The sequence below is a fragment of the Piliocolobus tephrosceles genome, chromosome 1 (genome assembly GCF_002776525.5).
Source record: "Piliocolobus tephrosceles isolate RC106 chromosome 1, ASM277652v3, whole genome shotgun sequence".
NCBI lineage: Eukaryota > Metazoa > Chordata > Mammalia > Primates > Cercopithecidae > Piliocolobus > Piliocolobus tephrosceles.
Window position 1 is genome coordinate 33,845,100 of NC_045434.1, and position 27,992 is coordinate 33,873,091.

The 27,992-nt window shown below is 43.7% G+C and overlaps 1 protein-coding gene across 1 annotated transcript in view; it reads left to right on the plus strand.

Annotated features, from left to right (window-relative positions):
- BRINP2 (BMP/retinoic acid inducible neural specific 2) overlaps positions 1–26,670 on the plus strand; it is a 111,287-nt gene extending 84,617 nt beyond the window's left edge. The window contains exons 3-8 of the mRNA XM_023231260.2: positions 451–641; positions 1,713–1,921; positions 17,688–17,793; positions 20,402–20,638; positions 22,778–23,000; positions 24,614–26,670. Coding sequence (XP_023087028.1) covers positions 451–641; positions 1,713–1,921; positions 17,688–17,793; positions 20,402–20,638; positions 22,778–23,000; positions 24,614–25,730 — 2,083 coding nt within the window. The 3' untranslated portion in view covers positions 25,731–26,670. The remainder of the gene's footprint in view (positions 1–450; positions 642–1,712; positions 1,922–17,687; positions 17,794–20,401; positions 20,639–22,777; positions 23,001–24,613) is intronic.
- Positions 26,671–27,992: the final 1,322 nt, after the last annotated feature.

Consider the following 27,992-nt stretch of genomic DNA (forward strand, 5'->3'; position numbering starts at 1 on the left):
TGGTTCTAGAGCAAGCCTCCTGACTTCACAGGTGAGTAACTGAGGCCATGACAGGTGATGTGATTCATTCACTATAAGACAGCTGTGATTAGATCACATCTTTGCAAATCACTGTTCCAATGTGTGTTTTTTCTACTACTCGACACTGTAAACCATGACTTCATGTGAATAAGCTAATCAACTACTGCCTGATGAGAAAGTTGGCTGGGAGAGACTCTGATGGAGGTCAGTGGAGACAGAGCTTTCTTAAAGCATGTGAATGATGAGAGGCTAAGGGGCCTCTGCCAGACACTGGGCACCTCCAGCGGGTGGGGGGGGGGGGTAGGGGGGATGTGGGCTGAGAGGAGATGAGTGGTTGCAAGTGGAGGAAGAACATTACCTACTTCAGATTTTATGCCTCTTGCTCTGAAACACGGTCAGCTTTTCCTTACCCCTTGGCTTTTCCTCCAGGGAGTTTGCCCGTTGGAAGGTGAACAACTTGGCTCTAGAAAGGAAGGACTTCTTCAGTTTGCCATTGCCTCTTGCCCCAGAGTTTATCCGGAACATTCGACTCCTTGGAAGGAGACCCAATCTGCAACAGGTTACAGAAAACCTGATTAAAAAGTACGGCACTCATTTCTTACTTTCTGCCACCCTTGGAGGTAAGCAACATCACAATCCTAAGCTAATTGGTTGCCAGACCGTTGGAAATAACGTTAAGTCTTATGTAGTATAGCTCCAACAGTCTTTTGTTCCTCCTGGTCTTTTATGGCCTCAGAAGTCTTTCTGGTGCATTTGAAAACAGTGTAGTCTCTTGACATCTCAATTTACCCCAGAGCATCTCTATTTGCTTATAAGGCTCTCCTGAGGAGGGGAAGTTGTGTATGGCGGTTGGAGGTGGACAGGCTCCTAACAAGCACTTGCCAGCAGGGGGCGCTCCCAGTTTTCGCTTCGCTGAGTCACCCAACCCCTGAGGCTTCGCCACTTTCTAATGTTTGCTGTGGCTACAATGGTCAGACTCACAGGCAAAGAAGTCAAAGTCCCTAGAGTACTGACCCCTCTTCCTCTCGATAAAGATTGGAAACTGTCCAAACAACTCCAGTGGTTCTGGGCTGATGAATCACCCTCTTGTGGGGCGGAGGGTGGGGGTAGGGTGCAGCAATGTGGGCTAGAACCTACCAGGGCAGGATCAAAAGCTCTGAAGATGCAGAGTTCCCTCTGCCCTGGGAAGAAGGAAGCAGGATTCATTATAACATTTAGCTCACTGTCCAATCGACCCAAACAAGCTCTCCCAGGGCTCAGGCCAGCTGTCGGCATGCGGCAGGTGTTGAGTGTTTGATGGGGTGGAGGGAGATGGAGCTTCAAGGCTTTTGCCCTTCCCGAGAGAGCAGAAAAAGCCACGAGACTCCTCGTAAACAACTTGAGAGAGAGAATTGTGTCTCCCCTATGGAGGAGGATTGCTTGAGACAGAGTTCAATAGAAGATGTTAAACAGATAAGCTGAGGGCAGGGGGACTGAGCTTTGCAAGAGGGCCTTTCAGGCAGCGAGGCCGCTGGCCTGTGGCTCCCTCTGATGAGCCTCTTCTAAAGATGGTAAGGGCTGGGGGAAGAGCTTGGCAGCAGGGGCTGTGCTCTCTCTCAGCTGTGTTTACCCTGGCCAAGGGTTTATGTTCCTATTGGTAGGGGATTCAAGAGCAGAGAGCCTCACCAATACACTCGTGTTGTTCACCATAGGAGAAGAGTCCCTGACCATTTTTGTGGACAAGCGGAAACTGGGAAGAAAGACAGAGACAACAGGAGGTGCCTCTATAATCGGGGGCAGTGGGAACAGCTCGGCCGTGTCCCTGGAGACCCTGCACCAGCTGGCCGCCTCCTACTTCATCGACAGAGAGAGCACGCTGCGACGGCTGCACCATATCCAGATAGCCACGGGGGCCATCAAGGTAACGACCTGAGAGGTACAGGGCAGGGGGTGCGGAAGCACTGAGGAACTAGGAGGAGGCCCGAACCTCAACCAGCTCTAGGTCAGCCGGGCGGACTGATGGAAGAGGAAAAGCAGCTTTCTGATGAAGACACAGCCAGCCTTCAGACACAGTAGACGCTCACAGAGCACCCACACTGAGGCAGGCTGCAGCAGAGGCACGTCTGTGAATGGCAGACAAGGTCCCCATGCTCACAGAGGTTGTACTCTAGTGGAGGATGGAAAAACAACAAAGCCATTTCTAATGATAAATAAAGAAAAGCAGAGTCATAGGTGCACATATCCTGGGGCGTGGGGAGGGAGCAGCTCATATGATTATTATTAGATTGATCATGGAGGGCACTTTGGGGTTTAGACTTTGAGCTCTGAATGATAAGAAACCAGCTTTGTGGAGAAGTGAGCAGAAAGTGTTCAGGCAGACAGAACAAATACTAAGTACTTGTTCTAAGTAAGTACTAAGGCCTTTTAGCAGGAACCAGCCTCATGCCTTGTTGGGCCACAGAGAAGACTGCTGAGATGGTGGGGAGGTGAATAACAAAGACGAGATGAGGTCTGGAAGTCAGCTGGAGCCAGATTATGTGCCATGAGAAGGAATTTTAATATAAGTCAAAGTGCAGTGAAAAACCACTGGAGAGATTTAGCAGGGGAGTAACATGATCTCATGTATGTTTTTAAAAGATCGATAGTTATTTTGACTTTAATAACTATAACCTTCGTCATATCTTCTCTACTTACACCTAAGAGATTTCTAGTAAAGTTCATGTTGTTTTAGGGAAAACCAGTGAAAATACTGTACTTGAGAATACAGGTTTTTAAAAATTCTAAGCATAATATTAAGGTGTTGAAAAGACTTCAAAGTTGTCTTGTATTCTGCTTTTATCCCATTTGAAACTCACAAGCAAATTTTATTTACTAATTCTTTCAATAAATATTTACTGAGCACCTATTATTTGTCAGACACTATTTTGGGTCCTGAGAATATGAGAGTGAACAAAAGCTGTAAAGTCCCTGCCCTCATAAAGCTTGAATTCTAATAGCAGAGAGATAATTCATAAATGTACAGGCAATAGCTCATTTTGTTATGGTTTGCTTTATTGCACTTTGCAGATACTTTTTTTTTCTTTTTTACAAATTGAAGGGTTGTGAGAACCCTGTGTCAAACAAGTCTACTGGCACTATTTTTGGTGCTATTTTTCCAATAGCACATGCTTACTTCATGTCTCTGATAATTCTCACAGTATTTTAAACTTTTTCATTGTTATTTTGTCTGTTATGGTGATCTGTGATATGTGACCTTTGATGTCACTTTTATAATTGTTCTGGAGTGTCACAAATTGCACCCATATGAGATAACAAACTTCATCAATAAATGATGTGTGTTCTGACTGATCAGTGTATGGAACTGGCTGTTCCCCCATCTTTCTCACCCTTCTCAGGCCTCCCTATTGCCTGAGACACAACAATATTGAAATTAGGCCAATTATTAACCTTACAATGGCTTCTAAGTTTTCAAGTGAAAGAAATAGACATCTCTCATTTGAAATCAAAAGCTAGAAATGATTAAGCATAGTGAGGAAGGCATGTCAAAAGCTGAGAAAGGCCAAAACCTAGGCCACTTGCATCAAACAGTTAGCCAAGTTGCAAATGCAAAGAAAAAGTTCTTGAAAGACATTAAAAGTGCTACTCCAGTAAACACACAAATGATAAAAACGCCAAACAGCCTTCTTACTGATATGAAGGAAGTTTGAATGGTCTGGAAAGATCAAACCAGCCACAACATTCCCTGAAGCGAAAGCCTAATCCAGAGTAAGGCCTAACTCTGGTTAATTCTATGAAGACTGAAAGGGGTCAAAAAGCTACAGAAAAATGTTCGAAGCTAGCAAAGGTTGGTTCATGAGATTGGAGGAAAGAACCCATCTCCGTGGTATAAAAGTACAAGATGAAGCAATAAGTGCTGACTTAGATGGTGCAGCAAGTTATCCAGATCTAGCTAACATCACTGATGAGGGTGGTTACACTAAACAACAGATTTTCAGTGTCAATGCAACCGCTTTCTACTGGAAGAAGATGACATTGAGGACTTTAATAGCTAAGGAGGGTAAGTCAATGCCTGGCTTCAAAGCTTCAAAGGACAAGCTGACCTTCTTGTTACAGGCTAATATAGCTGGTCACTTTAAACTGAAACCAAGACTCATTTAGCATTCTGAAAATCCTAGGGCCCTTAAGAATTATGCTAAATCTCCTCTGCCAGTGCTCTATAAATGGAACAATCCAGCCTGGATGACAGCGTATTTGTTTACAGCATGGTTTATGAACTATCTTAAACCCATTGTTGAGACCTACTGCTCAGAAAAGAACTTCTTTCAAAATATCACTGCTGATTTACAATGTACCTGCTTGCCCGAGAGCTCTGATGGAGAGGTACAAGGAGATTAATATTGTTTTTATGCCTGCAAACACATCCATTCTGTAGCCCATGAATCAAGGAGTAATTTTGATTTCCAAGTCTTATTTAAAAAATGTTTTGGTAAGGTAAAGGCTGCCATAGATAGTGATTCCTCTGACAAATCTGGGCAAAGTAAATTGAAAATCATTTAGAAATGACGCTATCCTAGATGCCATTATGAACATTTGTAATTCATAGGGGGATGTCAAAATATCATTAACGGGAGCTTGGAAGAAGTTGATTCCAACCCTCATGGATGTCTTTGAGGATGTCTTTCCTCAGAGGAGGAAGTAATTGTATATGTAGTAGAAATAGGAAGAGAACTGGAATAAAAAGTAGAGCCTGAAGATGTGACTGAATTGCTGCAATCTTATAAAACTTGAATGAATGACGAGTTGCTTCTTATGAATGAGCAAGGAAGTGATTTCCTGAGAGGGAATCTACTCCTGGTGATGATACTATGAATGTTGTTGAAATGACAGCAAAGCATTTAGAATATTTTATACACTTAGTTGATAAAGCAGTGGCAGGGTTTCAGAGGATTGACTCCAGTTTTGAAAGAAGTTCTATTATCGGTAAAATGCTATCAAACTGAGTCATGTGCTACAGAGAAATCTTTCATGAAAGAAAGAGTCCATTGATGCAGTCAATGTCATTGTTGTCTTAGTCTAAGACATTGCCACAGGCCACCCCAACCTTCAGCAACCACCACCCTGATCAGTCAGCAGCCATCAACATCAAACCAGGACACTCCACCAGCAAAAAGACTCCAACAACTGGCTGATGGCTCAGACGATCATTAGCATTTTCTAGCAATAACATATTCTTTAATTAAGGTATGTACATTCTTTGTTCAAACATAATGCTATTGAACACTTAATGGACTACAGTATAGTGTAAACATCACTTTCATATGCACTGGGAAACCAAAAAATGTGCGTGACTTGTTTTATTGTGATATTTGCTTTATTACAGTGGTCTAAAATTGAACCCATAATATCTCTGAGGTACACCTGTATAATGCCAGGTGGGATGAATGGTATGAAAAAATGGAGCCAAGTAAGAGGATAAAGGGTGATGGGAATGTGGAGTTTAGGGAAGACCTGTCCAAGGAATGCCACTTAAGCAGAGACCTAAATGAAGTGAAGGAGTAAGCCCCAAACATCACAGACAAAGGACAGAGCAGGTACAAGTGCCGTAAAGGGGCAGGGCAGTGTACTTTGTATGATCCAGGACCAACAAGAAAGGCAATGAGGCTGGCATGCAGTCAGGAGAGAAATGAAGTAAAAGATGAGTTTATAGAGGTTGCAGGGGACATATCATGAAGGCCTTACTGATTAGGAAGTAAAAAGAAAGGGGGATCCTGGAGACCAGTGCAGTGGCTATTGCAATAGTAAAGGTAAGACATAATGGTGGCTTGCACAAAGCTGGTGTTGCAGAGGTGGTGAGAAGTTGGCATATTCAGAATATATTTTGATGGTAGAGCCTACGGAATCAGACAATGGATTGGAAGAAAGGAGTAAAGATTTACTGCAAGATTTATGGCCTGAGCAATCAAATGAACAGTGATTCCATTTACTGAGAAGGACAACACTGGGAGGAGGTACAGAGCTGAAAGAAATAAATCAAGAATTTGGTTTTAGACAAGTTGAATGTGACATTCCTATCAGATGTCTAAGTAGAGAAATCTAACAGTCAGTTGAAAACCAACACCAAGATTTCAAGAGAAAGGCCATGATTGAATCTGGAAAGTTGGTATACAAATCTATACACATGTCCACCTGTGTAGTTGGTATTTCCAACTATGGGAGAAAATGAAATGAGATCACTCAAGGAGTGAGTGCAACTACAAAAGTGGCCCGAGGGCTGAGTTGTGAAGCACTCCAATGTTCAGAAAGGGGGAAGAAGAGAGGATCCAACCAAGAAGACTGAGACAGAACAGAGAGTATGAAGAGGACCATAGCGGGCTCACAAAGCCATGTGAATGTTTTTCACAAAAGAAGGAACTGGCAACTGTGGCTGTTGAGCAGTCACTAAGGTGGAGATTGAGACTTGACCTTCAATTTTGTGACATGGAGGTAACTGGTAACCTGGAGAAGAGTGGTTCAGTACATGAAGGGTACAAAAGGCCGAGTAAAGAAAATTCCAGGAAGGAAGCAAAGTGAGGAATCAGATATGAGTAGAAACAATCCTTTTGCTGTTTTTCAAGGCAAATTGAAAAACAAGTGATAACTGGGGAGCGATGTGGGGTCACAGGAGGGTGTGTTTTTGTATTTAAGATGGGAGCTGTTTCAGCATATTGATATAGTGATTAAAATAACTCCATAGGCCGGGCGCAGTGGCTCATGCCTATAATCCTAGTACTTTTGGAGGCCAAGGCGGGCAGATCGCAAGGTCAAGAGATCAAGACCATCCTGGCCAACATGGTGAAACCCCATCTCTACCAAAAATGTAAAAATTAGCTGGGTATGGTGCTACATGCCTGTAGTCCCAGCTACTTGGGAGGCTGAGGCAGGAGAACTGCTTGAACCCAGGACACGGAGCTTGCAGTGAGCCGAGATTGTGCCACCGCACTCCAGCCTGGTGACAGAGCAAGACTCTGTCTAAAAAAAAAAAAAAAAAAAAAAAAAAAAAACTCCGTAGAGAGGGAGAAAGAAAGTGATGATGTAGGAGAGACAGAAGATAATCGCAGGAGCAAAGAGGTTGTTCTTACCCAGGAGCTTGAGCTCTTCATCCTTCGAAACAGGAGGCAATGCAGAGGGCACAAGGACAAAAGTAGCAGGATGTTAGTTGCATGGTGAGAAGATGCCACTGTTTTGTTCTGATTGGCTGCTGCTTCTTGATTTCCTAGGTGAAACAGAAGGAAAGTCTTTGGCTAAAAGGAAGAAAAGGGAACAGTTGGGAAAATAATCTATGAAATGGTCTTTTGAGAATAAGAGTTAAGAGTGTTGGTTAACTAGATAAACATAGTAGATTTGTGGGTAGCACTGAGAGCCCGCTTCAGTGGCCATAATTATAGCATGAGACCAGTCAACATAGTTGTAAGTTTTATCAGCTACATTTAGCAGTTCATGTATAGGTAGGCATGGAATAGACAAAGAGTTGGATTTAACCAAGATGTGTGTATATACATGGTGAAAGATAAAAGAGGGAAGAGAGTTGAGAATATACACAAAGGAGTGATTATTGTAATGGACCATGGAATATAATTCAGTCAGTGAATGAAAAGAGGCCTTTGAGGGATGCTAGAAAGTGAAAAGTTGGTCAGGTCTAAAGGTTAAAAGTCTAACTAGGTTTGACAATTCATTAGGGAAAGAGACTAGAGCAAGTATGATTGGGTGATGCCTAATATTGAGATTCTAGAAGGAATACTATGCCCTGGTACCTAATTTTATTAGTAACTGCATTCCCTCTGTAATCACTTAATGGAAATGAATGAGGGGAAGTAACAAGAAAAATAAACTGCAATGAGGATGGGTAGTGGGTGCTAAGAGTCCCGTGGTTCTGGCTTCAAAGGAGCCAGAGATCTTTAGAGAGGATGGAGGAACAGTGTTCAGGATATCACAAGGGAACACCTTCCTTACTTCCCTGCCCAGGAGCATGGGGGGTGGGAAATGAGATGGCCACTGCTAGAGAAGGCTGCAGGGGAAACCATGTCCTCAGGGTCAGCTACACTGTGGTTAGAATCGAAAGGCAAAGTGGACTCTTGAGAAGTGGTTGAGATTATATGGGATTTTGCTAAGAACTGATCATGAGATCCAGAGAGCACAGTGGAAGTTAACTGAAGAGAAGAGGTGAGATTAGGGAATGTACAGAGTTTGGAGTGAGAGTAGAAGAGATGACGATGATTTTCTATTAACAGGAAGGTAGGGTACATTTGAGAGGCTAGTATCTTAGACAGTTTAAAATGATTTTAAAAATCACTGATGTGATTTTTTAACTCAACTCTCTTCCCTCTTTTATCTTTCATCACGTATACACACATATCCTGGTTAAATCCAACTCTCCATCTATTCCATGCCTTCCTGTACATGAACTGCTAAATGTAGCTGATAAAACTTACAACTATGCTGAGTGGTCTCATGTTATAATTATGGCCACGAATCTCAAGCTGGCTCTCAGTGCCACCTAGAAATCACTGTGGCATGGAGTAGGTTTTACCAAGAAGACAGAACTCTGTGAAAGCCTCTCTCCCCATTTAGTCCTGTGGTGGACTGTGTCAAAGTTGGAGAAAAATGGATCATATCAGAAAATGAAAGGTAGGCATTGGGTCTACAATTTAAAGATCCCATTTATGTTCCTTCCTATTCCTTGACCTGACCAACTTTATACTTCTTCACTCTTTAATGGCCTCATTTTCTTAAATTCCTTGATTTATCGCTATAATCTCAATAAACTAGGTATTGATGGACCACATCTCTTAATAATAACAGCTATTTATGACAAAGCCACAGCCAATATCATACTGAATGGGCAAAAGATGGAAGCCTTCACTTTGAAAACCAGCACAAGACAAGGATGTCCTCTCTCACCACTCCTATTTAACTAGTATTGGAAGTTCTGGCCAGGGCAATCAGGCAAGTGAAAGAAATAAAGAGTATTCAAACAGGAAGAGAGGAAGTCAAATTATCTCTGTTTGCAGATGACATGATTGTATATTTAGAAAACCCCATCGTCTCAGCCCAAAATCTCCTTAAGCTGATAAGCAACTCCAGCAAAGTCTCAGGATACAGAAATCAATGTGCAAAAATCACAAGCATTCCTATACACCAATAATACACAAACAGCCAAATCATGAGTGAACTCCCATTCACAATTGCTACAAAGAGAATAAAATACCTAGGAATACAACTTACAAGGGATGTGAAGAACCTCTTCAAGGAGAATTATAAACCACTGCTCAAGGAAATCAGAGAGGACACAAATACAAAAACATTCCATGCTCATGGAGAGGAAGAATCGAAATCATGAAAATGGTCATACTGCCCAAAGTAATTTATAGATTCAATGCTATCCCCAACAAGCTACCATTGACTTTCTTCACAGAATTAGAAAAAATTACTTTAAATTTCATATGGAACCAAAAAAGAGCCCGCATAACCAAGACAATCCTAAGTAAAAAGAACAAAGCTGGAGGCATCAAGCTACCTGACTTCAAACTACACTACAAGGCTAGAGTAACCAAAACAGCATGGTACTGATACGAAAACAGATATATAGACCAATGGAACAGAACAGAGGCCTTAGAAATAATGCCACAAATCTACAACCATCTGATCTTTGACAAACCTGACAAAAACAAGCAATGGGGAAAGGATTCCCTATTTAATGGTACTGGGAAAACTGGCTAGCCACATGCAGAAAACTGAAACTGGACCCCTTCCTTACACCTTAAACAAAAATTAACTCAAGATGGATTAAAGACTTAAACATAAGACCTAAAACCATAAAAACCATAGAAGAAAACCTAGGTAATACAATCACTCTCTTGCATATGTCTTCAACATGCCCTTTGTCCCTTCTTCATGCCCACTGCCATTTCCTTAATCTAGGACTTCATCAACTCTTACCTGATTTTCTTGCATTATTCTGTTAAGTAGTTTTCCTATCTCTATTCTCAGCTCTTCTCCCTGATTCAACCTCTGGGTTGCTACCATGAGTGCAAATCATATCATATTGTATCATATTACTCCCTGCCTAAAATCCGTCAGTGGCCCCGAACTGTACATGGGACAGAGTCCAAACTACTCTTCCCCATCCTGGGTGGCAGTGTGATGCAATGGAAGGAACACAGGCTCCAACCCAAGAATCTGAGTTCTGCCATTGTTCGTGGTGGGACTTTGAACAAGCCAAACTTCTCAGAACCTCAGTTTACTCATCCTAAAATTGTTGTACAATTAAAACAGTTTCTATCTTGAAGTTTTCCATGAGGTTTAATAAGAAAGTGTAGGCCGGTGTGGTGGCTCACGCCTGTAATTCCAGCACTTTGGGAGGCCGAGGTGGGCAGATCATGAGGTCAGGAGATCGAGACAATCCTGGCTAACATGGTGAAACCCCACCTCTACTAAAAATACAAAATATTAGCCAGGCATGGTGGTGGGCTCCTGTAGTTTCAGCTACTCAGGAGGCTGAGGCAGGAGAATGGCATGAACCCAGGAGGCAGAGCCTGCAGTGAGCCCAGATTGTGCCACTGCACTCCAGCCCAGGCGACAGAGTGAGACGCTGTCTCAAAAATAAATAAATAAATAATAATAAAAAAAAGGAAGTGTAGATAGTATTAACCATAGCACTGTTGGAGTGTGAAAAAGATTAATTCCTGTTCTTAACTAAACTATGTGACTATTGAAAATCTGTCTCTGCTGTCTTTCTAGTTTCATTTTTAACCAGTCCTTTGGTACTTGTCTCAGCCCCCGTACTCCCCGCTCTACTGTTCACCTTCCACTCATATTGTGTAAACCATTCATACCTAAATATCAGGCTTTCCTCAAATATGCCATGTTCTCATATCTCACTTTCCTGGCACTTGCTGTTTGCTTTACTTGTAATGCTTGCCTATTCACCTGAATGGCTCTTCTTCACCCTTTTTTGCTCAGCTTAAAAAGGTAACTCTTTTGTGAAGCCTTTCCTAACTCTCAAGATAGTCAAATGCCCCTCTTTAGGGTTTCAAACATATGCTTCTTTTATAGGGTATATCATTTGAACTGTAAAACTGAACATATGTCAGCTAACACAATGACTTCCACATGAGACAATGAAGTTCTTGTGGAAGAGGCTGGGTCTTGTTCAACTATGATTTCCCAATAAGAGTACAGAGCTTCCCACACTGTGGGCAATGGGTAAAGGTTTGTTGAATGAAGGAATGAGTCCCTGGACATGGCATTTTTCACATAGATTAGGCCCTTCTGCTCAGTGTGTATGCAAGTACATATAAGCATGCTTAGTTGAAAGAAACAGAAATCTACTCAAGGTAGCTTGAGTATAAAAATAGTTTAAGAGAACTCTGGTGAAAAAATACCACAGCTCTCCAAGGACTAGGCACTAAATCTAATGTAGGCACATGGAACTTGGAAAAGTATGGTCATACTCTCAGGTTATTCTTTTTGTTTTTTGTGGAAATACATGTCACTACTTTTTCATCTGTGTCATCTTCCTGCTTCCCTAGTTGGAAATCTTTTATCTATTTATGCCATACTTTTCTGTACCTCGATGACTTTAACTTACATGTAACGTTGGCTTGCTGTGGAGTTGACTCTGGCTCTGCTGAATATTTTTCTGTTTTATCTCTTGGTCAGTGCCACCATGGCAGAGATCACTACTTTGTTCATTGCCATGTCCTCGGTTCCTGGCATATTTTAGGTGCCTTATAATTGTTTATTATTTGAATTTTATGAGTATCTACAATCACCTTTTAAATTTTTTCTTTCAGTATCATAGTTTTCAATTCTCTTGAGAAAGAATCTGGTTCAGAGTCTACCCTTAGTTTAATACAAAGAGTTGGGCTTGCATAGTCTTAACTATGGCTTTCTGGACCCACCTCTTAAGCAAAGTCTGTGGGTGGTGGAGTGAAAGGTGGTTAGACATCCCAAACTACATTTTTTATAGTGCCTATGAATGTACTTTCCAGAATTAGAGCCACTGCCCGTCTCTTCAAAGAGGTCATCATCCTTGGAAGCCACTTTTTGAAGATTCTCCAAGAACACATTGAAAGTGAGATGAATATTCAACTTCCACTGGGCTGACTGATCTGGAAATTTTTTTCTGTCTGGGAGTACAATGGGTTCTCCCCCTAGGAAGAAAACCATGAAAAAACAAGGATGATTTTGTATTTTCTTCAACCTTCATCTCTTCAAGTTTTCATATTAACATAACTTAGCAAGGTCTAGAGACCTGATGTGGCCTGTTCAAGGACCCATTGCTAGACTAAGGAGCAAAGGTGTGTGTTGGCATCCCACCCCACAGTTCTGCTCACTTTATGGGATTGACCTGCCCATTTTGTCCTGGCAGTAAAGTTCTCTGCCAGGGAACATTTCTTTGCTCTCACACACTTAGTACTTATAGATCCATATAGCAAAGGCCAATACACACAGCAGCACATCCTTCCTAGCTAACATTCTTTTGTTGGTGCTACAGTACCTGCCACCTACCTCCCTCTATGAATGTGCCTCAGCAGCTGGCTCCCAGCACATTCATTACTCTTGAGAGAGGTGGCTGGAGTTGGGATGGGGGATTTTGCTTACCTGCTCTGCCTTGGTAGAAGAAAAGTTCTCTAGCATATCTGCCTGTTTCTTGTTCCCCTAAGAAGATGTGCACTTACTATCCTTTCTTAGCAACTTCTTTGCACTAACATGGACCTACGCACCTTTTTGTTTATTTAATGTATTACTTAAGACCTCACTGAACATCCCTCTCTGTTGGAAGGTTTACCCAAATTGGCACACACCTCTATTGCAGAAATTGTCAGATTACATTGAGGATGTTTACATGCCTATCTCCCTCCTGACACATACACCCACGATGACACCAGGTCTTAGAGCAGCAGAGACTCTGTGGCAGATACACAGCTCCAGGTCCCTTTAGAGTGTTGTCTGGCATGTGGCGAGGTGAAGGCAGACTTACATGGTTTAGTGGGAAACAAACTTACTCAAGTAAGAAGACTTGGGATTGGTTTTGGCTTTGATGCTGTCTATTTCTATGACCTTGAGAAGTCATTGAACTCTATTTCTCTCATCCATGATACATATTACCAACTATCTGACTCACCTGCACACAGGGCTTACATTCAGCTGATATGGTTACATCAGTTTTTAAAATATTGAAACACTTCTATACAGCTGGTGAATAGTCTTCACTCCAACCCCCATGTACTGCCCTAACCACACTTACTTCCCCTTTGTAGCCCCCAGATTTCCTTTTGATGGTAACCAAAAGAAGAGTATACCTCAGGAGGCCTCTAGAGCACTGCTCTGGCACTAGGGCTCCCATCCCTTCTGATGAGTCAATGTGCTTCTGTTCTACCTGCTGATAAATACTGTGAATGTCACTCTTGGCTCCGCCATAGGGTTGGGGTGTCACCAAATGATACAGAGCACATGCAAACACTTTGCACACTGTGACGGGCTGTATACATAGACATCCTGTCCATAATTCCCCAGAAGGGATTAGAGCCAGGGGCTTCCCTCTAAGGAGGGAAGGGGCTTGTTTCTAAATTATAGCTCACCCTGTATTTAGTTGAAGGCTGAGGAAGGACTTGGTGGGGAGGGCTTGACATGCTCACAAGCTGACTGAGGGAGTTCACACAAAAGTTCAGGTGGACTCCAGGATGAAAAAGAGTGTTTCTCACAAAACCTCCTTAAAAGTGACTTGTCCGAATTCCTCGCTGCAGCAGCCTGGGATTCAGTTTGCAGCTCTTTTAAGCACATACACCATCAGCTCTGTTCTCCCATCCCAGCCCGATTGCTCACAATTAGAAGCCCATTTCACTCTGCCCTTAGTTTGCAGGTGTCTCCTTAGGTAGGACAAGAGCAGCCTGGAAGTGGAAGGTGGAGGGTGGGGAGAGGAGACTGACTGGAATGAGGGTTTGCACAATCTGGTATTTATGGAAAATTTGATGTGCTAATGAACCTGAGGTCCATCAGGGCTTTCTCAAGGCAGGATGGTCTCTGTCAACAGACCAGTTAGCACACAATTATTGGCCCTTTCTGAAAGCTTATCTGAGGCATTCTTTGAACAGTGTGTGCCTGAGTGAACTGCACTCTCCATTACCTGTATAGGCTTTCTTTATAATCTGCCAAAGCTGTCTGCCTCTTCTACAGAGAAAAGTGCAGGATTCTCTTGAACAATCCTCCAGAGATGCTGAGGTTTTCCTCACTTTGGGGCGAGGGATTGGGGGTGTCTCAGGCTATTCTGCTTACTCAAGTCAGTACTCAGGCAAAAACTGCAACGGGTCCCTCTTCAGCTCCCTCTATTCTTTTCACCTCCTTACTTCTGAAGGGAGAAGACAGCATCTCAGATCAGAATAGCAATGAAAAGCACATGACTTTGGGAACTAGTGAAACTTGATGGGCCAACTCTTCAGGTTCTTCACTCTAACAGGAAATGAGCATAAGGATCATGTTATTTTTCTCCTAATTCCCATCCTTGTGCCACAATTAAAGTGAAGTTACTCACACCCTTTCAATGACTTACCTAATTGATTGTCCTCTTGTGGGACTGACCTTTAGAAACAGCAGAGTAAAGGTCAGAAAATTGCATCAAAGATAGCCTAGCATGATGAACAAGATGATGGTGGTTGGAGGGCGGGGGGAAGCAGATGCATTGGTGGCAGGTAGGGATGGGGGAGGGAGAAGGGGAAGGAAAGCAAAGCTCCTATTGTGGCTGTTCTCTAGCCTGTCCTCCTCTTTGGGTCACATCTTATTCCCACTTAAGGCTTGTTAACTTCCTTCTTTCCTGGACCTGGTTGGTGAGTGACCAAGTCAAGAGTAAGTGGATGGAAAAGCCAGTGAAAACCCCAATGATGATGGAGTGGCCAGCTTACCTGTAGGCAGGGACAGGCAAGCCTCCAAATACCATACCCCTGTGTCCCACCTCTGTCCTTCAGCCCACCCTAACCTAGAGGGGCAAACTTCCCCAGAGTAGCTGGGACAGTCATTGGCCATGGCTCTTCATACGGGGAATTCGACACCATAAAGAAAGTGAAGACTTCACCTTGAAATGAGGCTGCCTCTGCTTCCCAAGTACAGTCTGACCAGTAGTCAATCCTACCCACTCACCTGATAAAGAAACATGATTCAGCACCTGTGTCCACATGTGGAGGGAGGCAGGCTCATGTGTAACAGCCAGAACACTGGGATTATTTAAGTACATTTCCACTTGTCTCTAAGCTCCTTACTGGCCATGACTATGTCTTATTCATCTGTGAGTTCCAGATCCTTCTTGAATATTTGTTAAATGAACAAATGAGTAAATAAAAGAATCAATGAATGAGCCAAATAAATCTTATCCTTGCAGGTGACTGTATGACCTGGAATAAGTAATTTAACTTATCTGATCCTTGGTTTCATGGTCTGCATTGTAAGGATAATCAAACTGATCTGAAGTCACTACAATTTGTTTTGCTCAATGTTAACAGTCTGAGGAGAGAGCAGATTACTAAAATATTTTGGGTGGACTGGTCTGTTTAGAATATTTGTGTTTGACAGTGATGGCATGTAAAGGATTTAGACTTTCTTTTCTGCAGTCCTTTGACCTGCCTGCTAAGGAGACAAAAGGGTATTGAACTGGAGTCTGAGGACTGTAAAGTTAGAATCCTGTTTCTGCTACTCATCAGCTCTGTGGTCTCAAGGACTCTAACTCTCTGAACCTTACTTTCCTCCTTGGAGAGTGATAGTAATGAGATTTGTTCCCGTGAGTTCTTGGGAAAGTTAAGTAGGATGCTCTTGGAGGAAGAATTGGAAAACTGTAGAGAAGCTGTCCCTGTCCCTGGCATGGCCTCGGTCTAGTTCTCCCTGCTGCCTCTCACGCTCTGTGCCTATTGCTACCCCTTGGTATTTGTGTGGAGTTACCCTTCTTTATTCAATTTCCCCTCCCTTCCCTGCCACCCCTACTCATTCTTGAAAACGAATTCATGGCTTACTTCCTTCATAAAGCATTCATGGATTACTTCAAGCTACAGGAATCCCTCCTGCCTCTCTCCTGACTGTTTTTGCTCAGCATGACGCAATCTCTCACTTTATCACTCTGCTCTATGTGTGTTTTTTAAACCTAGGTCTACTAAACTCCCTTGAAGAATGTCCCTTACACTTTCATATTCACCATGGTAACAAGGCAGGCTGCTAGACACATGCACTATGCACTTCCAAGCCTGTGTGCTGCAGAGATCACACTGTCCCTTCTCCTTTTCCTCGTAGTACATTTCCTCTCTTCCCACCTGTCCACTCCCTACTTCTCCTTAGGGACCAACAAGGTGGTGCCTCTTCTGCTACTTCCTCTCTTGTTTCCCTTTGTTTAGAGCTGTGCTTCCTTAGAGCTCATCATGATGCGGGCTTCTACCGTGACTTGGATGTCTGTCAGTCAGCTGTGTATGCACCTACCTCCCCCACAGGTTATGACCTCCTGGAGGATGCAGTACACAACATGTACATTGTTGCACACACCTCCCTACCCTGAAAAGCCTGGAACATTATACGTGCATTCTCTTGTTTATTGAGTACCTACTATGTGCCAGAAACTGTTAATTGCTGTCAACAACATGGGGAGCAAAATAAATATGAGCTTCCCTCTTTGGAGCCTCTAGTGTGTAGGATCCAGACATGGATCACATTCTTGCAGAAAGGGATGTAAAACTGCAACTCCTGTGCCTACTGCACAGCAGGGGGCGCTGAAACCAGAAGAGGAGGTCAGAGGTGTCAGAGGGGGCTTCCACGATGAACTTCAGGAAAGGTGCTCTATAAATGTTTGAAGAATTGTATGGAATTAAACAGTGGCTGCTCAATAAATACTCGTTGATTGGTTGATTGATTGTTGGCAAAGCCTTCAGAGATCCTGAGAAGAAAGGGCCTCAGGTCCCCATCATTCTTATTACATAATTATTTCAGTGCATTTAAAGCTTCCCATTTTTCATCTTATACTTTAGACATCAGGGAAAACTGATGGGCCAACTTTATAATATTTTAAAATGACTCTATGGTGTTTTGGAATATTACATGGCTATAAGAGTTTATGTATATTTAATATATGTATTCAAATATGCAGTAAGCCCATGGCTGATTTTCTCAAAGGACGTCTCAGTGCCGAGGTGGGACTTAAATGTTTAATACTAATACTAATACTCATAACTCATATTTCTCTAGTGCTTTTCATCTTTAGGATCCATAAAGCCTGTGAGTACCACATCAAGTGGATGCAGCTGGGCTTACCAGCAGGCTGACAGGGACCACATCTGGCCTCTTGCCTTCTTCTGGAGGGAGAAGGGGTGACTCGAGCTTAAGGTTTCACTCCTTCTCCAGCATTCTCCGCCTTTCCAGACACAAATTCCCTTTGGTTCTCTCTGAAAGGCTCTCACTTACATACAACTGCTGCCGCCAGCCATATGTAACAGACACTCACTGCCTCAGGACAAGGAAGAAAGTGACTTTCTACCTCTGGAGTACGAAAAGGCACGTATCACTGCTATAGCTGGTCGAGAACAGGATGTGGAGCTGGAGCTGGAGCAGCTGGAGAAGGGAAGTACAAAGGGAGTCTCCACTTGTTATCTAAACCCACTCCCTACTCCTTCCTTCCCTAGGTCACCGAGACCAGGACTGGTCCTCTGGGCTGCAGCAACTATGACAATCTGGACTCAGTCAGTTCTGTCCTGGTACAGAGTCCGGAGAACAAAGTGCAGTTACTTGGTAAGCAGCACTGTGATAGTTTTCATACCTTTCACACCTGATTAAAAAACAAAAAACAAAAAAAACCTAGATCAAATAGCAGGATAAAATTCTGCCTGTTCCATTTGATCAAACCTTTCTTAAGACAAGCACTACCACAAGTTCTGGGACCTGTATTTAACAATTTTTCATCATGTTTTAAGAAACTTTCTGGTATGGTTTGCCCTATACCCCAGACCTATTGCTCATATCACATGACACCTCAATCATCCCACTTCACATTCTGTCTCAAGTCCTCTGTCACAATCCTATAAGGAACAGCATACCCATCCTTATAAGCCTTTACCTAGTTCAACGATCTTCATTTCCCAGAAAACCTTCTGCTTTATCCCAAAGACACATTGAGGTATAGCTGGCCTTTACAGAGTGGTTATAAGACTACCATCCAGCTCAACTAAGAGCTATACAAAGTGGGGAACCACTACTTACTGGAACCACAGTTTGAACGTGGCCCCTGCTTTCTGTTATCTGCCTGTGATCTTGCAAATGGGTGATTCAAAGTCAGGAGATGAGTTTGAGAAGAATAAGAATTTGATTTGAGACAGAACAAGCAAAACTGTGAAAGAAAAGGGAAAGAAAACCACACTAACTCTGGAGGCTGGGGGCTAAGGGGAGATGTGCATCTCTTGCTCTCTGTTCCCCACAGGCATGCTGGGGCAGGGCTATGCAAACTGATTCAGTGGGAAAACTTTATTTTTCTCAAGGCCTAACTGAATTGTACTCTGTTTAAGATATTACTGTCTCAGCATTACAAAATCAATAACCCTCACCCAGGATCTACGATTACAAATTCCAGGCAACCTGAGTCAAATGCAACCCAGCAATGCTTTAGGAATAAAGAAATATATAAGAAAGAGGACTAAAAACTCGTTTATTTAGAGCTATCTAAGGCAATTAGCATTCCTCTTCACTGAGGTCCCTGGATGGGCTGGGTTTGTGTCTGGAAAGTAGCAGTGAGTGAAGTTCAATATGTCTAGTTGTTCATTTGGAATAGTTTATGCTATTTAATTTTATAGCCCATCACTCATGCAGACATTTCTCAGGGCACTTATTTTATAGCATGGGAAGTGTTCTGGTGAGGGGGAGGGATGTGATGGGGGAGGTGAAAGGAAAGGACTTGGAGAGGGTGAGTGCTGAAAGCAAGCATGTGGACGGGGTGTGTGGGGAGAACCACTCAAATGCCACAGTAGGCACAGTGCCAAGAAAGGAAAATTTAGGGGCAGTTCAGAATTGGAGGTAGACCTCAAGAAAGAACAACAAACACCCACTGCTGCTGGCAATTTTAAGTTATATTTTGAGGTCTGCTGAGACTGGGATACATACTTTGAGTTCTCTGGTTTCCTGCCAAGGACAAGGTCAAGGGCCTAAAAATAAACAGCTGGCAGACATTTGAGGAAAGAGGAGCTCTCCATATCCAGAAGTTCTCATATTGCTCACTTTCCTGGCACAAGGTTTCACAATGTCCCTACTGAGGGAGCCTCCTGCAGATCTGACCTCGAACGTGGCCCAGACTGCATCCAAAGGCGTGCCTACCCTTTGTTCATCCTTTGGTAAGCTTCCAGCAGTCGCCTTGTAAGTGGCTTGAAGCCAACTAGGAGTGTGTTCTGCTGTAGGTAAACTGGTAGTTACTGCAGTTGGATGAGAAAACTGAAGCTCAGAGCAATTTAGTGCATTGTATCCAAGATCAAAAGCTAATTGGAAGAGAGCTGAGAGCCATTCATATCTATCCAGGCATGACTGATCTCAGGGCATTGACCACCATCCCACCTTCAAATCTTCTTAAGAGTTAAATCCTATTGAAATAGGACAGGCAGTCCCAGTTATATAGTATTAGCTGATGAGACAAGGGCAGGATCTGAAACTAAGCAGATTCTATGAGTGCTGTGATTTGGGCAGGTCACTGTGGTCTTAGGGCTTAGATTTCCTTACCTATAAAAACCTCAGTATGAGCACAAATGTTATTTGCAATCATATATAAAAAGTACTCAACATAGTGCCTGGACACTGTATACCCACAATATCTATTCCTATCTCTTAACCAGGACAGCTTCCCTGGTCATCAGGGCTGGGGTGGAAGGCCCAGAAGGGTCAGAATTCAACAATATCCTAGGATGCCTGCTGCTAATCTCAGTTAAGCTATAAACAGGAGGATGGCTACAGAAGGCAGGGCAAAAAGCCCATCAAACCTTGTTTTCTCACCCAAGAGGGCTGTAAGCTCTTCTTCTATCTGAAACATCTTCCCGTTTCCATCCCAGAAATGCTGATGTGTAGCCAATAAGCCTGTGCTTATGATATGCACGCTCTCAATTTGGCTGATCTGAGGGGTTTGGCTAAGCCTTGGGCTTTGATATTCCCATCTGCATTTTCAGATCCTCCCCCATCTGTCACTGGGGCAGCAGTAGCCTTCTCTCCCAACCAGCTCAGCAGGATCAGGCCCTGGGGTGACCATGCTTGGACCCAGGATGCACAAGTCAGCAGAACCCCAGCTGGGGTTCCTGCAGCCTTGGGCATGGAAAACTGAGTCCTCACTGGTTCTTCCCAGAGATTCCTTGACACATCCTTTCCCCAGGCCTTCAGGTGCTGCTGCCTGAGTATCTGCGTGAGCGCTTTGTAGCTGCAGCACTCAGCTACATCACATGCAGCTCTGAGGGTGAGCTCGTCTGCAAGGAGAATGACTGCTGGTGCAAGTGCAGCCCCACCTTCCCTGAATGCAACTGCCCTGATGCTGACATCCAGGCCATGGAGGACAGCCTGCTGCAGATCCAAGACTCCTGGGCCACTCACAACCGTCAGTTTGAAGAGTCAGGTGAGCAGCCAGCTGACCCAGAATTCCTCCCTGTCAATGAGAGGTGGCTGTGAGGTGCAGAGCAAGAACATGGGGAGAACAAAACTTGAGAGTTGAGGATCCTCATGGGGATCTTGACATGGCCAGTTACTGTGTCTGTAACCTCAACCAGGTTATATCACCACCCTGAGGCTCAAGTGGTTTCATTTTTTTCTGGGACATTGGTATTATGTCCATTTACATAGGTGTGTTTTAAGGACTTAATAAACTAAGATAAACATAATTAAGGACATAGACCTTGTTTGTCTTGTTTGCTACTGATTCCACAGTGCCTAGAGCAATGCTTGCACATAAGGTTCACTATAAATATCTGTTGAATAAATGAAGTGCATAGAATGGTTCTAGATGACATCCAATACAATTCAGTTGTTGTTTATTGCTGTTAAAGCTAATATCAGTTACCTTGAGACCCAGATTCAAGAGAACTAGTTTTGCATCCTTGCCTGGTTTGACAAGCTTTATGACCTTGGATTAGCCGTGCAGCTTCTCAAGGTCTGAGTTTCCTCATCTGAAAAAGCGGGAGGGTGATAATAGTGAATGGAAGGCTCACATGAGATCATGTAGATGAATTCAATGTATAAATAACTCTGCATGGTATATTTGCACATTTCAATACTAAATGAATGATATTTATGTGGATATAGTTCAGAAACATAATATTAAATAAAACAAAGCAAGACAGAAAGGTTACATTATATATATATTTATATAATATCTTCATATAATACTATAATTTATTAAATATAATACATGTTTAATACTATTTATATAATGTTTACAAACAGGATACCCAATACATGATACTTTTATGGATAACTACATTTGTAAAAAAATTAAAAATATGTGATAATGGAAAAGAAAACATCAAGAGAGTGGTTATATCTGGATAGAGAGAAAGGGAAGTTTAGGGCCCTCATGTGCAGTATATTTGCTTTGCTTTATTTCTTAAAGAAAAAAAATCTGAAGCCAATATGGCACAATGGCAAAAGCTAGTGGCAGACACATGGGAGTTTGTCTTTTTGTTCTGCATGCTCTTCCATATACTCAAATGTTTTAACTGTGCACATACTAGATGTTAGTGCCATTACTAGGCATGCTTCTCCAGTCTTCTGGGGAAATGAGGAACCAGGTACATGAGAAATCAAAATGAGCTGAGTCCCCAGGGGTTGCCATTTTAAGTCCTGGACTAGGCATTTAGTAGCTAAGGAAAATATCACATTCCAGTCCCCAGCCCCATGCTTTGGGCTATGGTGGTGGGTTATGGTCTGTAACATGACTGTGGGCCTTTACTACTATGAGTTACTGCTAATGAATAAATCAGGGCTCTCTAGACCTCCACCAGGAGACCTGGCAGCTGCAGGTCCCAAGGAAAAGCAGAGCAATGCACAGAAACCTGCACATGAGTTCAGAAGCCATGGTGTGCCCAGAAAGCTCTAAGGAGAACCTAGACTCAGCAGGAACTTAGAAGCAGAAGGCAGATTGCTCCTAAATTTGCTGTAGGGCAGAGTGGGTATCTGCCCAAGAGCTGAAGCTGAAAAGAGAAGAGGAGTATCATAGACAGTCAGAAAGGAGGACATGGATGGGAGAGGCTGGTCTCAGGGACTGGAGGATTTCTAGAAAGATTTCTGAGCTAGGTGCTGCATCTTCTCTGGGCCTACTTGTGCCAGTCTGTATGCACACTCACCTTCACGAGGGCCCCACATGTTCCATATGGGTGTTGTGGTGCTATTGAAGAGGATTGGCCTTGAGATAGTGTTGTGGATGTCTCAGAAGGAAGTATAAAGGGGGAAAGAGATGCATCCAATGTCATTTGCAATAGCAGGAGCTCTGGCCCCTCTGAGGGTGGCAGAGATCTATTTTGAAATTCAGAGGCATAGGGGTAGAAAAGATGAGAAAATTCCCAAGGCCATATTTTACAACTTGTTAATTATTTCTCAATAAAGGTGTTGATTTTTTAAAAAGCACCTGGGAGAATGGGTGTGCAGCCTCCTTCCTCATGCAGTAACTGTGAAGGGCCCTGGATCTGGACAGTGTCCACCTGTCCTTACCAGAGCTCTGCATAGCTGCCCCTCAGCTCAGGTCCTGTGTTCTTGTTCACAGAAGAGTTCCAGGCCCTGCTGAAAAGGCTGCCCGATGACCGGTTCCTGAACTCTACAGCTATCTCCCAGTTCTGGGCCATGGACACCAGCCTTCAGCACCGCTACCAGCAGCTGGGAGCTGGCTTGAAAGTGCTGTTCAAAAAGACCCATCGGATCATCCGCCGGCTCTTCAACCTCTGCAAGCGCTGCCATCGCCAGCCTCGCTTCCGCCTGCCCAAGGAGAGGTGAGCACCCCCTGGATGCTAGAGCAGAGCTCAGCACCTCCCCCGACAGCTGCTGAGGCCAAGGAGAACCCTCTGTCCAATGTAGGGGATCTAGGAGTGGTGACTCACACCTAGCCTTCCAGTTATCTCAGCCTACTCATGTGTGTCATTCTCAGCTGTGAGTTGTGTCTGAAGTGAGACAGAGAAAAAAAGATGGGCTGATTTTACTTTTATCTAAATTATAGTTGATTCAAATGTTACTCTAGTAATGCTCTAATTCTCATTTACTGATTTCCATTTTAATAAGTCTAAGAAAAAAAGGGATGGAGTTAAATTTCATCCAGCTATTGCATCTGATGAAAAACACACACTGGCTTGTGTCAAACAAATGATTCTGCTCTGGGTCACAGGAGGAAAGAAAGTGGAGACCTGCACCCTCAGGGATAGAGTGGGGCCGTATCATTACAGGCATCCACTTGTTCATCCACTCATTCATTTATTTATTTGACAAGTTTTTGAATCCATATTCCATGCCTTACTATTAAGCTGCAGGGGTATTCATGAATTGGAATGATTTAACAAACAGAAACATAAAAACTAGAAAATTATAACTATGTGGCAACCGCTTAAATTTATGGTGGTGGAACATAAATCAAAGGGATAGTCTCCTAGAGGTAAAAACCAGAAAGGAAAGCTTCCTTGGAGAAGAAAATCTTGGAAGAGAGGGAAATTGCTCTGGTACACGTGAAGTAGGACAGTCTTCCAAGTCAAGGAGGCCACCTTCACAGCCAGCAACCCAGTGGTGCAGCTCTATCAGAGGCACAGGTAAGAAGGGAAGCATACAAAGAAGAGGTTTGGAGAGGAGTTCATTTATTCTTCTTTCAACAAATAATGATTAAATGCTTACCATGCATAGAAACAATTCTCATTTCTGAGAAGCTGTTGGTCTCAAGACAGTGTTCCTGCTTTCATGGTATTTATTAACAGGGAAGCAGTTTATAAACAAGTAAACAATAAATAAATAATTTCAGATACTGATAATTGTCATGGATTCAATAAAACAGGGTGATGTGATGGAGAGTGAGTGCAGTGGTTCTTCTGGCAGGGACATCAGGGTAGACTTCTTCGAAGAGGTAACATAAGAGCTAAAATCAAAATTTTAAGAGAATCAGCCATAGAAAATTTCTGCTCTTGGTGGAGGAGTGAGAGGAGCAGAGAGAAGAGAAAGGACAGAAACCTTGAAGAGAGAATGAAAGTTGGCAAGAAGTTAGAAGATTTGAAGAGCCATCTTATTTAGAAGAACTGAAAACAGATTTGACACAAAAGATGCTGGAGATCCTCTGTAAGTTTTTGAATAAGGGAATGAAGTAGGACTTGGGAGAGATAAGCCTAGTTGCTCTCAGTACAAGTTTGGTGTCCAGTATTTCTGGTGCTGACCCATCAGACACAGAACTCTAGGCTTTGCTCAATTAGTCCAAAGTAGTAAAGTAGAGTTTCCGCCACTCAGAGATCTCAGGGATTTTATCTTCCTCATTGCCTTCCATGCCTAGTGGTCAATGTCTTGCTACTCTTAGGGAGGGTGTCAGTGTGTGACTTCTCTTCACTCTTACTTCATTTTATCTCTGCTCCCAAAGGTCCTTGTCTTACTGGTGGAACCGAATCCAGTCCCTCCTCTACTGTGGGGAAAGCACCTTTCCTGGCACTTTCCTGGAACAGAGCCACAGCTGCACCTGCCCTTATGATCAATCTTCCTGCCAGGGCCCCATCCCATGTGCCTTGGGCGAAGGGCCCGCATGTGCCCACTGTGCTCCAGACAATAGCACACGCTGTGGGAGCTGCAATCCAGGCTATGTGCTGGCCCAGGGGCTATGCCGGCCAGAGGTGGCTGAGTCCCTGGAGAACTTTCTTGGGCTGGAGACAGACTTGCAGGACCTGGAGCTAAAGTACCTGCTGCAGAAGCAGGATAGCCGCATTGAGGTACACTCCATATTCATCAGCAATGACATGCGGCTGGGCAGCTGGTTTGACCCTTCCTGGAGGAAGCGCATGCTGCTCACCCTGAAGAGCAACAAGTACAAACCTGGGCTGGTGCACGTGATGTTGGCCTTGTCCTTGCAGATCTGTCTCACCAAGAACAGCACCCTGGAGCCTGTCATGGCCATCTATGTCAACCCCTTTGGGGGCAGCCACTCTGAGAGCTGGTTCATGCCTGTGAATGAGGGCAGCTTTCCTGACTGGGAAAGGACTAACGTGGATGCAGCTGCCCAGTGCCAAAACTGGACTATCACCTTGGGGAATAGGTGGAAGACTTTCTTTGAGACAGTTCATGTTTACCTACGGAGCCGCATCAAGTCCCTGGATGACAGCTCCAATGAGACAATCTACTATGAGCCCCTGGAGATGACTGATCCCTCTAAGAATTTGGGTTACATGAAAATTAACACCTTGCAGGTCTTTGGCTACAGCCTGCCCTTTGATCCAGATGCTATCCGGGACCTAATTCTCCAGCTGGACTACCCATATACTCAAGGTTCCCAGGACTCTGCACTCTTGCAGCTCATTGAGCTCAGGGACCGGGTGAACCAGCTTTCTCCACCTGGCAAAGTCCGACTTGACCTTTTCTCCTGCTTGCTCCGGCATCGGCTCAAGCTGGCCAACAATGAGGTGGGCAGGATCCAGTCCTCCCTGAGGGCTTTCAATTCTAAGCTGCCAAACCCTGTGGAATATGAAACCGGCAAACTCTGTAGCTAATGGGCGGCCCACTTCAGCACCGGGCAAGGAGGGGATCCATGAATCTGGGGTATAAAGATAATCTAAGCCCTCACCTTAGTGCCAACAGGGTATGCACTTTCAGCATCCAGCAGATGGGACCTTCAGCATCCAGCAGATGGGACCTCGAGGCTCGAGCTGAAGCAGGCGAGAGAGAGACAGCTACCGTGCACACGCGCGTACACAGACACACACACACACACACACACCCCACACACACACTGGCACAGGGAGGCTACAGCTCAGCAGCCTCGGATCTGTAAAGTTGATCGGTGCTTTCTAAAATGAATGCAATTGAAAGAAAGGAGCCAAGGAAGAGATTAAGAAAATGAACCAGCCAACCATGAAACAAACAAAAATCCTTAAAAGTGATTCTTGTCATTCAAGAAAGCAAGAGGGGACAACAATGGGAGGGGTCGGAGCTCTTCCTCCCCCTCTGTGGAGTCACTTTTGTATTCTTTTTAACCAGATTTCTTAAAATGTTGTTGTTTTGTGAATCCTGACATTGGTTCTTACTTTTGTATGCTGCCTCCTCTGTGCCCTCCCAAATGCTGACTGGGAAACATGAGAAGTACAACCAACAGAGGAACGAGCGCCAAGGGCAGGCAGCGGCCTCCTTGCTCCCCTCCCTTACTCCTCCTTCTCTGCTGCCTCCTCCCCCCACCAAGTTTCAGGGCCCTGGATTGTTACCAGTTCCCCTTGTGGTTCCTTCAGAGCTCCTTTCCAACAGCATCTCTCTGACCAAGAAAGCAGCTCTATCAAGTTAGAGAGAGAGAGAGAGACAATGTGTAGGAAAATGTTCTTTTTTAAAAAAAAAAAAAACAAAAAAACAAAACAAAATTATTTATTTTGTGATTGTTTTCCTTGTCAATCTGCTCCAACCACCTGAACATCTAAGTAAACATTTACCTGGTTTAATATATTTTTGGAAAGGCCTTTTCTAGTGGGAAAAATGAGAGAAAAAAGAAAAAAAGAGAGTATTGTTCCCTGGGTTACCTGGATTTTTCTTTTTAATTGCTATTTGCATGACACAAGGGTGTCCATGAAGCAGAGATAGTACTGTGTGGGAGGCTGGTTGATTGACAGATACGCAAGTTACACAAGGGAATGAGTGCCTGTGTTGACTGGGGTGTGAGGGGTGTATGAGAGAGAGAGATTAAATGAGAAGTGAGGTAGAACTATCCCAGAGAGTTATCTTACTACACTCCCACCACCTTTTTTTCTCTCTGGGTGTGAGAGCTAACATGGGTCCTCAAACCAGGATTTCCCATGATGGGGAGAGTGGTTAAAAAGGCCTTGCTTCGAAGAGGAACTGCAGTCTTTGCACTGGGCAAAGTCCTGCCCAAGGGGCTCCTGTTTGCCGACACTGCTGCAGACATCAGGAGAATTCCCCATACGCTGCATCTTGTGGTCTGGGATCACCCTTTGAGAAAACTGGGAAAGACGGAAATGTAGCATCGGCTCTCTCCATTCTGTCTGATTACCACATTCCCAACCAAATAGCAGCTTTGACATATAGGACACAGAACAATGCATCCTTTTCTCCTAGTGCCTCCCTCCAGGTGGTATGAGAATCACTTCACTGTCTCTGCTTCACATTCCAACCACAATGCATAGGCCTGACAATCCCCATTTTATTCAGGAGAGAGTCACCACATAAATATGAAGTATCTCATTTCCTACCTGTGGTATATATCTCGGTTGGCATAAAGTGAAATGGAAGACAATGAGACGATGATTATGTCTCTCTGCCCGGGGGCCTTCTATGTTTATTATTGCATGTGGAAGAATTTGACATTATATTTAATCATTGCATGGTCTTTCAACCTATAAGAAACTGAAATCCTTGGTAGATAAGCAGCCTGGGGCATTTCTTTCTTCATCACTTTTCTGAAGGCTTCCAGGGTAGAAATACAGAGTGATAGGATGATCTGGGGTGAGCACGGTTATTGGCTGTCTATTTCTAGTTAAAGCCACTGCTTGCTTTGGGAAGTTTGTACAGAGCCCCTCACCCATGGGAGATGGAATAGGCAGATGACACCATCAGCGGGAGTGTTGAGATGTAACCAATGAGGGTGCTTTTGGTGGGAAGGGGGTGACAAGTGGTGGGAAATCTTTGATACCTTCCAGTGATGGGGTTTGAGTGGCAGATACCGGAGTCTGATTTTAGCGCTCTGAAAGTGTATGTCTACAGGCAGTAGGAGTGGGTGGACAGGGACGCTTACTCATTAATTAAAGGTGCAC